Genomic DNA, 19,085 nt, shown 5'->3' on the forward strand with positions numbered 1-19,085 from the left:
CTCTTTCCTCTTCACTCTCCATGGAGATGGTCCTAACTGCATTTAGCACTGTCACAGTGAGGCAATCGTGACTGACAACTTTGAATCTGAGATATTACTGGGGTGGAGTGCTATTGCACTGTTGCACCTCCCCTTAGTGTTTTTACTTCTTTTGATTTGAGTGTTTATGATATTCAGAGGAGCACTAGAGAAATGGGACAGTTGGATAGGAGGAGCTGCTAAGAGCAACAGCACATGGGACATAAATTAACCAGCAGCTTCTGCTATCAAGGAGAGATTGAGGACTTTGTGGTTTATTTCTGGAATGCTATGAAAGTTAGTGTTATTTAAGGGATGTCCATGATATCGTATTATTTGTGTGAAATATTACTCAAGGCATAAGGGACAGGAGCTGCAAAGTGCCATGGATTTTATCAATCACTCATTTACTAAAAAGCATATGCAGGACAGGAACGGATCATTCAGCCCTACAGGTCCATGTCGGTGTATATGCTCTACACAATCCTCCTCCACCCTTTCTCATCGAACAACATATCTTTCTATGGCTGGGGTATTTCGGCCCCCCCGCCCTGGTGGAACCAGCTGTGGGAAATGCGGCGGCCCAGCCAAAAGCCCATTGACTTTCGGCAGAACCAGACGACCCCAGCATTGGGCGGGGCTGGAAAATCCCACCCTATGGCCAGAATTTTTACCTTGGTGGGCAGGTGGGCCCCACCAGCTCGGCGGCGGTTGGGCAGCCGAACTCCGCCGCCGAAACAGGGCCTGCCGCCATTTTGAGTGGGTGGGCCAATTAAGGCCCACCCAGCGGCCTGCCCGACGGGAAGCGCTATGTACTTCCTGTGCAGGGGGTGGGGGGAGGGAATCCCCAACCGTCAAAGTGCGCACTGCTCCCTGAGACTAAGTACTATCTCAGGGAGATCAGTGACAGTGTCAAAAACATTAAAAATAGAAAAATATTAAAATTATTAACATGTCCCCCTCATGTGACAATGTCACATAAGATGGGACATGTTAATAAGAAGCACATAAACTTTATTGAAGTTTTTAAAAACGGACATGAAACCTCATCCCGCCAGTGGATGAGGTTTCATGTATTATCAGAAGCCCGCTGGGGCTCCTGGCCTACCCACCAGCCTTAAGGTTGGACTGGCAGGGCATTTAACAAGCTTAATTATCCTGTCAATGGCCTTAATTGGCCATTGACAGGTCGGCGGGCGCACAGCTGATTTTGCTGTCCGCCCGCCTTCCTCAATATTTAAATGGACCGGGAAAAACATGAAACCTCATCCACCGGCGGGATGAAGTTTCATGAAGGGTTTTGAAAAGTTGAATGAAGTTAGTGTAAATTATGAACATGTCCCATTTCGTGTGACATTGTCACACGAGGGGGACATGTTAGGGAATTTTTTTTCTATTTTTAATCTTTTTCAAAGTGGAAGCGATCTCCCTGAGGCAGCACTTAGCCTCAGGGAGAAGTGCGCTCTATCGTGCGTATGCGTGAAAGAGCGCACTCTCGCTTTTGGGGAATCCCCCCGCCTGCACAGGAAGTCCATAGCGCTTCCCGCCGGACGTCACGCTGGGCGGGCCTTAATTGGCCCACCCACATAAAATGGCAGCGGGGCCTGCTTCTCCGGCAGGGATCGGCTCCCCACCCGCCTGCCCGACCAGGCAGAAAATTCTGCCCAATGTTTTAATAGCAGACTTTGATTAACTTCAGAGGGACTGGGTTACAATAATTCTAAATTCTCTTTTACTCTTACTAGGACCCATTTGAGAGGATCCCTGACGGATACAAAGAAAAATTACATCCCGAGGAAGAAAGAGAGCTGAAGAGCTTTTTCGCATCCACTGACATCAACACATTTCTCTGGGAGCTCCATGAGATATTGGTCCTGAAGACTACTCAAAGCAATGTAGATGACAACTTCCTATCCACTTGGAGGTAATATGCATTAGTAGTTACAATACAGCTAAACAGTTTGATATATTACTGCCCTTTCAGTCTGGACTGGGATGAAGTTCTTCCCAGATAAATGGTGGGAAGGTTTGCACTTTTTGATTAAGGATCCAAAATAGAGCAAGCTTGAGTAATCCTGACCCATGGGAACAGCACAGAGCCTTTATAAAGTTTGTACAATTGTCACTAACTTTGATCGTCTCACTCAGGATTACCAGCAAGTTGGGCACTTTGGTAAGGGGAGCATTGCAATTTTAAGGGTAATTTTCACCTTCCACAACAGGAAACTGATGGGATCAGATTGGGCAGCCTTTTCACATGCTGTCTGACATTATTTTGCATTGACTTTGATGGAATGTAAAATTGGTTGGGTGTTAAGCAGGCGTAGAAACAGTCCTCAGTTTCCCACTGGGTGCTTTAGGTTAAAATAACCCCTTTTGTGTGCAATTCTTAAGTATTTTTCCAAGACTGAGGTTCAGGTACTCACAGTACATAGAAAATTCAGGGATAAGACACGGCAAGTGAGCCCATCAAAGCCCATTCCCCCAGTACATTAACTTTCCTTATCATGGCATCACACATCGATGAAGAGATACACCACTGAATCCAATGTGCTACTCAGCCTATGATAAATTACATATTCAAGTTTTCCAGAATTATGACTTCAGTCCTGACACTAAACGCAAAGTCAGCAGTGGTTCTTCCCACTCTTCTCAATGGTGCTGAAGCTCGCACAACTTAATGATGCCATATTAAGGCCCGTGAACAACTTCTTCAACACTGTTTTAGAAAGATCCTGCAAATCAAGTGGGAAGACAAAAGAACAAACATGAGCACCCTCCAAGTCACAGACATGGCAAGTATACAGAGGCCGTGATAATCTTACATCAGCTGAGATGAATGGGATATGTCATCAGAATGCTCAACTCAAGATAGTTCTCTACTCAGAACTACACCAGGGAAACCGCTCACACAGGAGCCAAAATAAACATTTCAAAGGCAGTCTTAAAGCTTTCATGAAGGATGGCTCTACTAACATCAACACATGGGAAGCAGCTGCCCAATCATCTACTCCGAGAGAAATGGAAAGAGAGGGCATTTGCACAAGCCAACAATCCACCACCACCTCTAGCAGCCAACAACTGATGCGCTCACTGTGGGGGAACCAGAAAGGTTAAGATGGGACTCATGAGCCTTTTGCAAACCCACAACCAACACTGACATACTGCTTAAACCCAGACATCTGCAAGGAAGAATCATCCTTAACTCAAGGAATTGTCGATGATGATGATGATCCTGAAAAAAATGTAAACTTACTTTTCACTGGATTCCATCTCTGCCCTCTCGGCCTACTTTCCTTGGTTATTTTGAAGTGATAATCTAGGTTTACCTTATCTTTAGTGTTAAATATTTTGTAGAGACTTCAGCAAAGCCTTGCCATTAACTGTCTTCTTTATAATGGACTGTTGCTGTTCTGATCTTCCTTCAAAGCCCATTCTCTTGTATTTGGGATTATACCTGTTTGTACACCTTTCTAAGTCACTTCTTTTGTGTGTGTATCATGGCGTCCAGAATTGAATACTGCACTTGAAAGCTTCAAAATAAGGAAGCTGATTTTCCTGGTGGGTCTTGCCAGTAAACTAGTGGCGGTTTTGTGAGGGTATTGGGGGAGGTGGTGGGGAAGGAAAGTCAAATGGAGAGCCATTCCACTGCTCCCCGACACTTGATGCCACTCCAGAATTGCATGCTGAAAATTAAGCAGATGCTCAATATATCCAATGAATGATAGGCAGACACATCTTATTTGGATGCAAACAAGAAGATGGCATCATGCAATTGTTTCCCATCATTTACCCATTAGTAACAAATGCTAGTATGTTCCTAGAATCTAATGTTACCACAGGCCCTAAGGAAGTTGCTTAACATTTAAATGCCAACTTTGACTTTGCCTTAATGAATGCAGAATTCTGGAAACGATGAAGTGTTTTCTCTTCTTTCTTTGTTCTCACTTTTTTCTTTGCTCTGCTCTTCCCCAACCCTGTAACCCCTAGTGGCAGCTGATGCAAGGAACTCTGGCAGCACCCTCTATATATAAATGACCCTGTCCATGGAAAATGCGCCAGTTTTAGGAGTGTGGGTGGAGGTCCTGTCTGCCAAAACACGTAACAAAATAAAATGGTCCCACGCATCTTCTCAAAGTAAACTAGCAATTATGTAAATCTTAAAAAAACAAAATCATAGATCTATTTATTGGCACTTGCAAATGATGACAAGTTATTTTAATGCATTAATTTTTGAATTTTAAATCTTGTTGTTTTATTTCAGCCTTAAAGACACTCTTTCAAATTACCTGGAGTCCAAGGGTTCTGACATTCTGCCAGGACTGGAAGACAGTCTTTCTGATGAAATCACTCTGGCTAAAAGCATCCAGACCTGGAAACTTGCAGTAAACTTTAAGAAAGGAATTCGATAATTTCACTCTATTTGGGCCTAGGACCTTTTCTGCACTGAAGTATAAATGATGACGAAAATGAGTGAATACCTGTTATCAGTAAAGGCTGACCTGATTTAATGGTGGCCTATTTCAGTTTTGCACTATTTCAGAAAAGTCCATTATAAGTGAATTATTATGTGGCTATAAACAATCTGCAGGTTTTTTTGTTGTAATAACACAGTACTGTACGAAACATGCATAAAGAAATTAGCACTGTGCAACATTCTGCACAATCACTTGAAAATGACATACAGTGGAAAGAATAATTAAAGTTTAATGTTGTTCCCTGTGAATAATGTTCCACCCTGTATGATTTAAAATCTACCATTTTGTAAATAAATAGATACAAGCTGTTTGGCAGGGAACATCCTCCCACGACAAATCCCATGAGTTATTGCATTAATGTTTGGCACCACTTGCTAGTCAAGTACCACAATTTTGTATTGAGGTTCCAGAGGCAGTGGCTAATGGTTTCTGAGTGGATGCAAGAAGATATTACTTGCCTTCATTATAAAGTCATCTCCCTGTATAGTTTGTTATCTGAAAAGCACAATGCGTAATGTATAGGAATGGGGGGAGGCCATTCAGCCCCCAAGCCTGTACCATCATTCAGTTAGCTCATAGTTATCAGTACCTTAGCTCTGTGACCCTGAATATCCTTGCATAACACAAATAAGCTCCCGTTTTTTAATTTTCAATTGATTTAACCTCAACAGCTTTTCGGCGAGAATGTTCCAGGTCCACCGCCATTTATGTGAAGAAGGGCTTTCTGACATCACCCCAAATGGTGTAACTCTAATTTTAAGGTTGTAGCACCATGTTCTATACTTCCCCCACTTTCCAACCCTATGAACTCCTTTAATTCTCTTAAACACCTCCATTAAATCACCCCTTAATTTCCTAATATTCAAGGAAACACAAGCCACATCGATGCAACCTGCCCTTACAACTTTAACCCCTTTGGTCCAGGGATCATTCTGGTGAAGCTGCTCAACTATTTTTCAGTATAAGTATTTAATACATAATCTAGCCAAAAATGGAAACAGTAGCATTGAGGCATACCTGCTTCCTGCTGGTTTTGCACATGGTTGCTTTGAAAATTTCATTTCAAATTAAAAACAATTTCATCTTCTATTTCTTTTACTTCCACGGCTGTTTTAATAATTATTTGTCTGCTTGGTAAATCAATTTAGTGTGTATTGATCTGAAATGCTGTAATTTGTAGTCCATTTTTAGTTTATGTACAAAGAATAATTTTAGGAAGTTTTCGAACAGTTAAAAATATACGAACGATTAGAATTGACTCCATTGTTAATAGGATGTGAGGCAATGAATGGTGATCCACTGAATAATTATAGAGGTTAATTACACCCTGTCATAGAGAGTTTACTGCTATTGTGTTACAAATAGTTTTTGTGAAATACCGTTTAGCGAATCTAAATAAAGCGGAAACTTCAAACTATTGTGCTAATGTCCAAATGTTGCATTCTGAAAACCTGCCAATTTTTAGTTTTAGGTCTCGGAGTCATTGTGACCTAATAATCCCTTCACTAATTAAAGAGGCACGTTGTGGAAGGTTGTCAGACAACAGTTCGTGGACGGATAGGGCTGCTTCAAGTGTATTAGATGCCTTTGGTGAACCTTCAACTTTGCACATCCCCGCGCCCAATAATTAACTTTCAAAAGTGAATATTGATATGATTAAAAATGTTGCATTTATAATTACAGATTTATTTTACATGAAAAAGGAGGATATTATGATACTGATGGTACATTCTCATTGTTCTACATTTTTCACAGGATATGTACTAGAAGAAATGCATCTTATAATGTGTAAGGTGGCTCACATGATGTAATACAGTGTATTCCTGCAACAGTTACTAGATGAGCTTATGCGCAGTTTACACAAATTAATAATCATTACAATAGAGTGGGCTAGATTAAATTAAGTTCTTTGACATTATTTACTGGTTTGCATTTTGGAATATGTAGATTTGTAAAACTGTTGCATTAACAATGAGGAATATAATGACATTTTGGGGAAGACTGCAATGTAAATACATGGAAATCTACATGTATGTTAGCACAAGTGTATGTATATCAGTAGATCTAGACCTTTCATTCCCACTGCTCTAGCCTGTTTGTTGGCTTAGGTATTTTCATGAATACTTCATTCAGTTGTTTGCCGCTCCCCCATCCCCAACTCCCGGTGCCAAATGTTGCTGCTCTAGGTGACCACTTAGTTTGCCTAGTGTTTGCCCTGGCTCTGTGGATGGATGTCCACTGAATTGTTCACAAACTCATTAATTTCTGTCAAGAGGGCTTCGGAACCGGTATCAGCTATGGCCCAATTGGTAGCATTCCCACCTCAAAATCAGATGGTTGTGGATTTTCAATCCTGCTCCAGAGATTGGAGTAAAATCAAGGCAGGCGCTCCAGCGCAGTAGTGAGGGAGTGCTGCATGTTGGAGGTGCCATCTTTTGCACAAGCTATTCAATATTGGCTCTCTCAACTGGACGAAGCTCCCATGGCATTATTTCAAAGAAGAGCAAAGGAATTATCCCTGATGTCCAGACCCGTATTTATTTCCCTAAAACAACATCACTAAAACAGATTGTCTGGTCATTATCTAATTGCTGTATGTGGGAGCTTTATTTGTGCAATTTGGCTGCTGGGTTTCCTACATTACAACAGTGAACACAACTTGAGGCAGAATTTTATGGTCTCCGCTGGCAGATTTTCAGGGAGGGGGTGGGGGGGGTGCGGGGGGAGTGTAAAATTCCTTAATTGCTGACCCTCCCATCCACCCTGACCTGTCCATAATTTTACAGGGGATGGGTGAGGCCTAGGCCTGCCTGACCCTTGCCCTATTTGAGACCCTTAAGTGGGCAATTTTGTGGCTGGAAGGAGACCGTTATGTGTCACACCCCTGTAACAATTTGAATATTGCTCCCATTCCCATTAAGCAAAGCAAAAGGAATGTGCATTCAGTTAGGAAGATGCGGAAAGCGTTATCAATAATTATTTCGTGTTTCAATTATTTGAAGAGAAAGGCGTTTTGAGGAAAGATGGGAGGGCCCGTTATCCACATCATTGAGGAAACAGTTGAAAGAAACTTCATTTATAAGTATATATGAACTATTAAATGCCTTAGGTATGGTAAATGCTGAATATTAATTTAATAAGGGCAGAATTGTAGGGTCAGAAATTTCAAGAATAAAATGGCAATAGTGCAGATAAAGCACAATGCTGTAAATTCTGAGTTAAAATTATTTGAAATAGATTTTAAACTTTTGTAGTGTCACGTGGCATGTTTCAGCCAATTAGAATCAGGTTGGGACCAAAGTCAAGGGCATGATGGCCTCAGAGTATAGAATCAATTCCAAACTAGTTTTTAGTCTTTAGATATGTAAGAGGATTGGTTCAGCTCGTTTCTCCTCCGTTTTGTGGAAATAATTAATTACTATAAAAAAGAAACATAAAAGAAAACTTCAGATATATTGCCAGAAAACCTCAAGTTCCCTGACTGACTTTAATGGTAACTGGTACAGCAGTAGGTCACCCAAAACAAGAGAATCTCAGAGATGTTTTGTTGAAGATAACCAAGGTTTGAGCTTTAGGTTTTCAACGTGAACTATTCTCCATTTGGAGGACTTTCCACGCTTGAAGCATTACTTCAGAATTTCAAGACTTTGTTGACAATAAGTTAAAACTGTATGATTTCTATTTTAAAATGCCATAATCAACTTATTTTAAAGGCTCCTGCTTTTGTGTTGTGCAGTATCTCCTTAGCACCAGATAAATTGCTCTCACACTCTGCTGGTGTTACTTAATAAAAATGAATGAGACGTGTTCACAAAGGAGTTGTATGATCCAAGGTTACCACTTCTTGACAAATTGAATATTAAACAAGGGCCAGGATGAAGTGGAGAACATGTTGTGCATGCAATGCCCAATTTAAGCTTCCCTTCTGGCAGAGAAGTAATCCAAAGGGAGATTTGACTGCATATTTGGAGGATCAGGGAGAGCAGGAATGTTTCTCTGGGCTACACAATGCCAGCGTGGGCCACTTTCACACTGGGTCGTCCACCAGCTGAGGTAACACCTCGCTCCTTGAACAGACCACCTTCTTCCAATTTGCCTGCCAGATGTTGTGGCAGCTCAGAACCAGTGGCCTTCCCTGCGGTTCTCATTGTCTCTGCGCTGGCCTATCAGCTGACTGCTAAGGAGGCTCAGGCAAAATGGGCTGGTCCTCACTCCTGCCCTGTCAGCGCCCTCTGGCACCTGGCTGCCCAAAGTCCGTGCCCAGGGAAACTCTACCCCCTTTAGTCTTTCTATCGTTTCAGATTTCCATTTCATATTGAACACGGCTAATATCATACCAATACACAAACAACAGAAGTGTTGGCAAAGATATTGGATGTAAAATTGGAAAACGTTCTTAGATATTTCATTGACTGCAGAGTGTTTTGAGATATCCGGTGACTGTGAAAAGCGCTATATAAATGCAAGTCTTTTTTGTAAACTCTGACAAAGTGGGAATTGTGAGGGGCAGATGATAATAGATAAAAAAAAGTCTCAATGTAGTGGATTATTCAAAACAGAAGTAGCCTAATGCTATAGCTTTGTCCCTGTCCACAAGCTATTGAATGGAATGGAACAATGATAATTTTGAGCAACATTTGCCAGATGAATGAGAGTGTTTACTTTTTTTTAAACTCACCAGGTGGCGCTGTGCATTGTATAGTGTGTTGTCAATATAATTTAATCAACCATTTTACCAAGAGAAGCTACTGATTAAGGATGCAGTTATACTGCTACTTCTGCATACCTAGAAGCAGTTTCCACTTTGCAGTGTTGCAGATGGTGTAATTCCTGAGTCAATGTGACACTCCCTGGGGCAGGCACACATCAGCTCATGCATGCATGGACTTCAATTGCAGTGTGGTGCCAAATCAAGTTTGAGAAATCTCCGAGGATTCACTGGTTAGTCCTGTAGATTTTATAAACTTAAGGAAAGCATAGTTAAATGCAATTTTTAAAAAATCTCCTTCCCACGCACTCTACATTTAAGTTTTTGAGCCTGTGTAGCTGTGAACTGGTTGGAAACTGACATTGACAGTTATTAGTGTAATGATAAATAACTACACTCTAACTTCATTCTAAGAAGTACATTTCAAATATTATCACATTTATGTTTGGCCAGTTTTATTGTTCAATAGCAATATGGTTAATCATATAGTTGCTGAATGTGCACTCTCTTGCTATTTGAAAAGGATCCTAAAATTGGCATTATTTCAAAACAGATTGAACATTTCAAGTGTTTGGAACTCTTTCCAAGACCACTTAAGTAGCTGAGACCAATTCCCACTTAAAATCAAAACAATGTTGATTTTTAATGAAAGGAGAGCCAAAGGAAATGTTGCTCACTGTGTATATTACAAATCTAGTGAGCCTGACATTTGCTATGACATTCGGAACATGTTCACCAGACTTGATATCCAACCAGAAGGTGGCAGGATTGAGTTTCATGTCTGACTGTTCCTGTAATACATGTATCTCCAGTGAATTTGTCAGCTCCTGGACCCCGCCACCCTCAACAGAGTGTCATGCAGAACCATGGAATGATATACCACAGAAGGGAGGCCATTTGGCCCATTGTGCCTATGCTAGCTCTTTGAAAGAGCTATTCAATTAGTCCCAATCCCTTGCTCTTTCCCCAAAGATTCCCCTAAATTTTTTGCCATTTCAAGTATTCATCCAATTCCCTGTTGAGTGTTACTATTGAATCAGACAGCGTATTCCTAATCACCACCACAACATTACTCCATCAAATAATGTTTTCCTCTTGCCTGGTTCTTTTCCCAATCACCTTTAAATCTGCGTCCTCAAGTTACTGACACTTCTCCCACTGGAAACAGTTTTTTCTTATTTGTTCTATCAAAACCTTTCATGGTTTTGAACATCTCTTAATCTTCTCTGCTCCAAGGAGATGCAGACACAGCATCTCTTGCCTCATCCCTGGAACCATTCTAGTAAACCTCTATTGCATTCTCTCTAATCCTAGACATCCTTCCTAATGTGTGTTGCCCATTACTGGGCACAATGCTCCAGATGCAATTTATAATGGACCAGCCTAACTTCCTTGTTTTGGTACATTCCTTCTTCACATGCCATGCCCCTAAGAGGGTGTTGACAATTATGCTAAGTAAATTACTGCAGTGGTTTGCTGTTCCCTCCTGCAGCATGGCTGACCAGGAAACTTTCCTGCTCTTTACCATCCACCATCAGAAAGGATTTACAAGCTGATGATCAGTCTGCTTGGCCATGTTATGAACACACTTTCCCCAGTCATCAAGTGGGACTTGAACCTGGAGCTTCTGGCCTAGAGGTACAGACATTACCACCGTGCCACAAGACCTCCTCTGGTGTGTGTTTCTATTTAAAAAGACAAGGATCACAAGGTTTTATTAACAGCCTTCTCAACTTGTCCTGCCACCTTCAAAGATTTGTACACATACACCCCAGGTCTCTCTGTTCCTATCACCCCTTTAAAATTGTACCATTTAGCTTAGACTGCCTCCATTCATTCTTTCTACCAAAATGTATCACTTTACACTTGCCTGCATTAAATTTCATCTGCCAGGTGTTGCCAATTTCACCAGTTTGTATATGCCCTACTGAAGTCTGTTACTATCCTGCTCTTTGTTTGCTGTGTTTCTGAGTTTCGTATCATCTGCAAGCTTTGAAATTATGCCCTATATATACCCAAGTCCAGGACATTAATATATTTCAAAAAGAGCAATGTCCTAAAAGTGGCCCCTGGAGAACATCACTATGTACTTTCCTCCAGTCTGAAAATCAGCTGCTCACCAATACTATCTGCTTTCTGTTCCATAGCCAATTACATATCCACACTGCTGCTGTCCCTTTAGTTCAATGGGCTTGAACTTTGCTTATGAGTCCATTATGTGATAACAAATAACAAGCCATAAACTAACATCAACTGCCTCATCTTGCTCAACTCATATGATTTACCGGGGAGAAAACCATTGACCAGATCATTTGCCCTCTGTTTTGGGACTGTACCTTTAAATTTAGGGTCATGTGACTTATTCTGCAGTCTGCCTGACAGTAAGCCTGGGTGGTTTGATTGTTAGAGATCAAAGAAAGGCTTAGATTGTTTTACTGGGAAGAAGGTGCAAGGTATTTATGCTTGGAGACAATGGTAGCAGTCTCTGAGATCACATGGGTAGACTCTGAGTCACCCAAAGTCCCAGAAAGGTGTTTTAGGTATCAGGCTGTAAACAGTTGTGCTGTAAAATGTCCTTCTACTGCTAAGGTGAAAAGAAGTTGGGATCAAGGATAGTTAGCAAGCATTTCTACCTGGATGCAAGGTTAAAGTGTTTCATGTTGCCATGGGGAAGAGGGCAGAGGAAGCCATTTTTGAGATCAGATTACAGGCTTCCCTACAAATCAATGAATCTTAGACAGCAGTTCTGTGTGGTCAGCAGAGAGAAAAGACTGCTTAGCTTTGCACGGTTCCACAGCAAGATGCAGGAGGGAGACAGTCTCTCGTCGAAGAGATGCATCCTGCAGCCTTCTAATGATTGAGAGATTTGTCCTAGCATGGCCAGGCTGAAGAAGAATCATCACAACAGACTTTACTGCTGGTGGTAGATTTAAGAAACTTTTAAAACTGAGGAAACTGCCTGTAGATGGTCACTCAATCTTATTACTTGGTGAAATGGGGATTCAGGAACCCATTGAAGCTGGGAGCAACTGTGTACTGTTTACTATAAGGACCATGGAGAGTGCAATGAGTGACAAGTATGAAAAGAGAATGTCACCATCTGTAGTTTAAAGTATAAGTTGCCTATATAAAAAAACTGTTTAGTTAATAGCGTTTTTAATCATTTGTTACAGTGAAAGTTTTAAAACACAAAATCTTGTGTCATTCCTTCAGCTAGAAACAGGAAGTTCTAATCACTTTTTCAAAGTTATCAGTCTCTTAAGAAGATCACAAAAAATAAGCAGGAACGTCCTTATACCCTTCCCTTTTAAAGAACAGTAAACAAACTTACCTGGAGGGCCTCATCAGCTTCCCAATCCTCTTCATGCTGGTATTCAACTGGTGGAAAAAGCATCATAAGTTTCCACTCAGATTAAAGTTAAACTTACTCTATATATATGAATTAGGACGCTGCTCACTTAGCCGCCTGTCCAGAAAAATCTGCAATGACTGGTAAGCAACCTAGGACGCTTTCATTGCCCTTTTGCCCAGATTCCAGTTAGGTGGCATTGAAGTGTCAGCCAGCTTGCAAGTAGGCCACAGTCCAGATGTCATTTAGCTACTGTGTGGTTGGGCGCTGAATGGACAGTGGAAGCTGGCTTGTGTTTGAAAAGTAAAATTAAGAGAGGTAGTTGAGGAAATTTCGGCTTAGATCAGAACGTATAACAGAGTAAGGTGGGAATGTGGGGAAGTAAGGATTTCTAAAACGGGAAATTGGTGAGAGTGGGAATTAGGTATATTGGAAGAAGGAAGCATTAGTAGACTAGCTGATATTGTAAGCAACACTAACTTTAAAGTAGAATGAATCAACTAAATGTAAAAATGGCAACACAAGAAAGGAGAATGATGTGTCACCCATCAAGATTTGTGAGCTCAGAAGGAATCTTTTAAAAGGCATGAATTGAAATGCACAGAATGTGAGAAATAAACTGGAAGCAATTATTTTACAGAAAGATCTAGACTTAATGGCATGAATAGAAATCTGAGTGAAACTTGTAAAGAATAAAAATCAACATATAGGAATATATATTCAGGGATCATGGAAAGGAGGAGGAGTGGCAATATTGGTGAAAGAGGGAATTTATGCTGTAAAGAGGGTTAATGTACATCAGAGAGCAATACAATAGTCAATTTGGCTGCAGCTCATAGATAACAGAAGGGCTTGTGACATTATTAGTGGTGCATCCCAGGTCTCCAATCTGTGCAAAGAAATTAAACAAAAGTAACAAAATTGATAAAGGAGAGTCAATGGACGCAGTATACTTGGATTTTCAGAAGGCTTTTGATAAAGTCCCACACAGGAGGTTGATTAGCAAAATAAAAGCACATGGGATAGGAGGCAATATACTGACATGGATTAAGGATTGGCTAAGAGGAGAAAACAGAGAGAAGGAATAAATACATCATTCTCACATTGGCAGGCTGTGACTAGTGGGGTACCACAAGGATCAGTACTTGGGCCCCAGCTGTTCACAATATATATCAATGATTTGAATGTGGGGACCAAGTGTAATATTTCCAAGTTTGTGGCTGATATAAAGCTAGGCGGGAATGTGTGTTTTAAGGAAGATGTAAAGCGGCTACAGGATTTGGACAAACTTGGCGAGTGGGCAAGAGCACGGCTCATGGAATATAATGTGGAAAAATGTGAGGTTATCCACTTTGGTAGAAGGAACAGGCATGCAGAATATTTCCTAAATGATAAGAAGTTAGAAAGTGTAGATGTACAAAGGGACCTGGGCGTCCTTGTGCATAAGTCGCCGTAGGCAATTAGGAATGCTAATGGATGTTAACCTTTATCACAAGAGGATTTGAGTACAGGAGTAGTGAAGTCTTGCTTCAATTGTATAGAAGCTTGGTTAGACTGCACCTGGCGTACTGTGTGCAGTCTTGGTCCCCTTACCTCAGAAAGGATATTATTGCCATAGAGGGAGTGCAACAAAGGTTCACCAGACTTGTTCCGCGGATGGCAGAACCGCCTTATGAAGAGAAATTGGGCAAACTGGACCTGTATTCTCTAGAGTTTCAAAGAATGAGAGGTTATCTCATTGAAACAAACAAAATACTTAAATGAATAGGCAGGGTAGATGCAGGTAGATGGGGAGTCTAGAACCAGGGGACACAATTTCAAAATAAGGGGGAAGTCACTTAGGACCGAAATGAGGAGAAATTTCTTTACTCAGAGAGAGTATGAATCCTTGGAATTCTCTACCCCAGAGGGCCGTGGAAGCTCAGTCATTAAGCGTGTTTAAGGTAGAGTTTGATAGATTTCTGATTAACAATAATGTAAAGGATTATGGGGATAGTGTGGGTAAAAAGCATTGAAGTGTTCGATCAGCCATGATCGTGTTGAATAGTGGAGCAGGCTCAATGGGCTGAATAGCCTTCTCCTGTTCCTATTGTGGTGGACAAAAAAAATTAGCTAAGTTAATTAGGCTAAAGGAAGGTAAGACTAGGACCCAACAGAATTAACTTTTAATTTTACACTGAGGGCGGGCTCCCCACACCCCAGCGTAAATTTCAGGGGTGTGCCTGTCTCCGCCGAGCCAGCTCATCTTGCTTTAATTTTTGGGGAACAGCCCTGCTGGCCAATCAGAATCTGGCAGCTCCGCACACTGGCAGCGCCAAGGATAAGTGGTGGTCACTGCTGGTACTGCAGGTAGACCAAGGCAGTGGTGTCCAACGATGGACCTGGACATTCAGGTATGTCTGAGATCTCGCTGGGACCAGGCTGACAGGCCCCAAAGAGGGGGGTTTCAGGGCATGTTGCAAGGGGAATGCAGGGGAGGGTGGGCATGGCGAGGCAAAATTGTGGGCAGTAGGTGGGGGGGGGGCCTCCAATTGACACAGGGGGCCTGAGAAGGAGATAATTCCCTTCAACTGACCTGCAGCCCGCAGGGTTAAACCTGCCAGGCTGCACGTTGGGCGTGCCTCTCCCGCCGCCCATTATATTGAAGCAGCAGCAGGGTAATGCCCTTTATCTGGGATTAGTTGCCCACTTAAGGGTCTCAATTGGACCACAGCTGGACCACCCACCCGACGCCTCCTTGGATGCGTGTAAGATTGTGGAAGGGGTAAGCACGGGTATACCTAATTTATCGGTCCCGCCTGTTTTCCCATCCGCAGGTGACCCATAAAATTCAGCCCAATGTTCCTGAGATTGGAATTTGCCAAAGCTCCAGAAATTATATTTCAGGGCTCTATTAAGTATGGATGTTTGTCGGAAGACTGGCGAGTAGCCATGTTTAAAAAGGAAGAGAGTTAATTCCAGGCCAGTTAGTTTTTATGAGCTACACCGGGGAAAATGTTTGGGTTTCCAATTAAGGTAAAGTTACCATGTATCTAGATAAAAAGAAAATATGAGGTTACAGCATAGATTTCATGAAACTGATATTGGTATTTTGGGGGAATGGGCTTCAAACTGCGAGATTGAATTCAATGTCAGTTTAAGGTGATGCACTTTGGAGGAAAAATAAACAGTAATTATACTCTGCATGGAGTTAGGTTCAATGCTGCAGAAGGGCAGAGAAATTTGGGGGTTACAGATTTGTAGGGAATTAGAGGCAGCATATTTTAAGTTAATAAAGTTGTAAAGCAATTTAACAGAAGCCTTGCCCTTATGACAAGAAGTAAAGAAATATAAAGCCCAGAGGTAACGCTGAACCAATATAAAATCCTGAGACCTCAGTCTGAGCGCTGTGAGCAGTATTGGCCAGAATATAGAAAGGGTATTGAGACTCTACAAACAATGCAGATTCCCTAGATGCTGCCTGGTGTGAAAAAATACAGATACAAAAGGAAGATGTGAAATATCACAGCTTTGTTAGAACATTGCAGATTAAAAGGCAACGTGAAATAAGCTTTGCAATTATGAATGGGTGGGGTAGCACAGACAGAGGCAGACTGTTTCCAGTTGTTTAGGGTCTAAAATGAGGAGCTTTGGACACACTAATGGATTTACAACAGAAAGCAAGAAATGCGGAGTATTGTGGAGCTTTGGAATTCACTTCCAGTATTAGTGGCAGAGGCAGAAACTATGTTAATATCACCTGGATGAAGGACTGTGGAAACAAGGTGTGTAAATATGATTAGGACTATGGGCTCATGTGGAGGTTAAATGCCAAAACGACTGGTTGAGCTGAATGACCTGTTTCCATGTTATAATTTCTCTATTTCCAAGAAGCCTAAAGTCTGAACAACAATACCAAGTGGCAAGACCACCATCCACTTTCACTTGAGGTGATAAAATGTAATTTTGATGCAATGTGCCTCCCTGTTTCCAATACTACAAAGAATGCTACAGAATTCACACATGACTTCATAGGGTTTAAAATTATTTGCACTTTTAATGTACAAAACTGCAACAATATAGAGTTAAATATAGATGAGAAGCAAACACATCACATCTTGGTCACAGGCAATAAAAAATGAAACAGATAATGGTATCTTTTTTTTTAAAAAAAAGACAAAGACACACACTCAAACCATTTAAAAAACAGTTGTTGGGCAGTAAGCAAACATTTTTCAGATCACAACAGCCATTCAAACACTTTTATCTCCTCTCCACACCCCTTGGTTGTTTTATGTCAAAAAGGTGAAAAAAAATTAAAATGTTCACTCCATCCAGAGCTAGAAACCTTGACTGACTCCTGTAGAAAGTTCCTTGAAAAGTCTAAAGCAATAAGCCTCTCAGTAGACAATTGCGATTAGACAGAAGTCCTTGGGACAATACCCCTTGGGGCCAATTTTCGAAGCACTTTTTTTTGGGAGGGCTTTTGTAACTGTCCAGCACTTCACAATCAGCCTTGTGAATCTTTTCTGACAATACGTTATTCGGTGATATGGATGAAATGTTATAGGGATATTTTGTGGCCTGGACAGCAATTCATGCAATTCCATTCTCAAACTCATCCACTGCCATAAAGAACATGGATACTGCTTTGGATTTGGAGCTTTGCCAACTGAAACATTGCAGAGGCTGACCAGGAAAAAGGGCAAGTGGTTGTGGGAGGAGATTGTAGTCTCTGTGGAGTCACTCATTGGTGCATCCAGGAGGCCCCTATAATCTTAATATTGCATTTCTCCATTATTAAATTATAATTTCTTAAACTGCCTGGTGTATTTTCAAGCCTGTTGTCATCATTGGTTAAGATTGTGAATGGTTCACTTTTATGCTATCTGCGTCAGTAGAGTTCACTATACTTACCATGTACATTTGTGTAAGAAAATATATTGATTTTAAAATGTCCTAACTCACGGTAGTTGCAAATAAACATGGGATGTGACCAGATTAAAATTAATTTCTAAACTTTTGAAAATATAACCTAAAATTCTTTTGATTGAAAATGGGCCTTTGATTTCTGCCTTTGTCACTTGGTGTTTTCAGCTCGTGTTAGTGGAATGCCATGAAGGTGACATTTTATGGGTCAAGCCCACCCCCTCATAATCAGTAATTGCAATTATTTATGTTGTAAGAAAGGTTTGTATTTATAAAAGCCCTTATCAGATCTCTATATATAACCGTAGACTACGGATAACTACCTACCTACCTTATCAGATCTCTGTATACCGTTGTAGACTCTGGCTATTTACCTACTTTCCTGCCTAACTTATCAGATCTTTCAGAAATGACTCAGCGTTTAAGGTAGAAGCACCTTCCTTCTGGAAAAAAATTAAGGATGCAGGAATCTGAATTATAAAATCCCGTTGCTGTTAGTCATCACAATCAGCTATGAAAATCTGCACTGCATAATCCTGTAAACAACTTGTAATGGGTTTTAAGTAACATAAATAATCTGGTTGATGTAAATGGGCAATGACCATGTAACATGTAAAAGCATAAGAATCATCAGGAACAAGTATCTCAATTACACTGGAATCTTTTATTTTGCAAACATTTATGTGAGGGTGGGGAGGAGGCGCTGGTTGGGGGGGAGGTGTTTGTCATTATCCTCCAAGTGATCATACAAAAATAATTAAAAGTAACATGACCAACTCTATGCAGAATTGTTACCAACTCTATAGATTACAATTCTTGTCTTTTATCACAAAAATAGCTAATTTTAATGAAGGTGCATTATCCAAACAGGAACATAGACACTAAACAAAAGAAACACGCATTTAAAGCTGCATTTTGCAGCTGATCTAATGGACTTTTCCATCTCCTGTTTCTATAAGTTGTAAACCTCTCTATTCCAATTATACAAACTTTCTTATTCACTTGCCCATTAATTTGCTAGCACACACTAATACAAGATACTTAAAGTTGAACAGGTAATATACAACCACATATAACATATAAAACCAGAAAGCTCAAGTGATAGACTGAGTTCTTTCCACAACTGAGAAATGAATGTAACTTAATGGCAGCTGTCGTAGGAACATAGGACCAGGAGCTGGTCATTCGGGTCCTCAAGCCTGTCCTGCCATTCAATGAAATCATGGATGATCTTTATCCTAATTCCATCCACCTGCCTTGGTTCCTTGATACCCATGGCTGACAAAAATCTATTAATCTCAGATTTAAAATTAATTAAACTACCATCTACTGCTTTTTGTGGCAGAGCGTTCTATACTCCAAAGACCTTTGGCATGAAGAAGTGCTTCCTAACTTCTATTCTGAATAGGCTGGCTCTGATTTTAAGATTATGTCCCTTTGTCCTAGATTTACCCCACCAGTAGGAAAATGTTTCTGCTATCCACCTTACCAATTCTTCAGAAAACCCAAAAACTTAATCAATTCAACCCTGGAAACTCATTATTCCAGGAAATGCAAGCCTAGTTTATGTAATCTCTCCACATAATTTGCTCCGTGGAGTCCCTATAGCATTCTGATGAACATG

The 19,085-nt window shown here is 40.9% G+C and overlaps 1 protein-coding gene across 1 annotated transcript in view; it reads left to right on the forward strand.

Annotated features, from left to right (window-relative positions):
• LOC144699829 (E3 ubiquitin-protein ligase rnf213-alpha-like) overlaps positions 1-5,914 on the forward strand; it is a 158,955-nt gene extending 153,041 nt beyond the window's left edge. The window contains exons 70-71 of the mRNA XM_078571116.1: positions 1,764-1,942; positions 4,283-5,914. Coding sequence (XP_078427242.1) covers positions 1,764-1,942; positions 4,283-4,430 — 327 coding nt within the window. The 3' untranslated portion in view covers positions 4,431-5,914. The remainder of the gene's footprint in view (positions 1-1,763; positions 1,943-4,282) is intronic.
• Positions 5,915-19,085: the final 13,171 nt, after the last annotated feature.

The sequence above is a fragment of the Cetorhinus maximus genome, chromosome 24, assembly GCF_964194155.1.
Source record: "Cetorhinus maximus chromosome 24, sCetMax3.hap1.1, whole genome shotgun sequence".
NCBI lineage: Eukaryota > Metazoa > Chordata > Chondrichthyes > Lamniformes > Cetorhinidae > Cetorhinus > Cetorhinus maximus.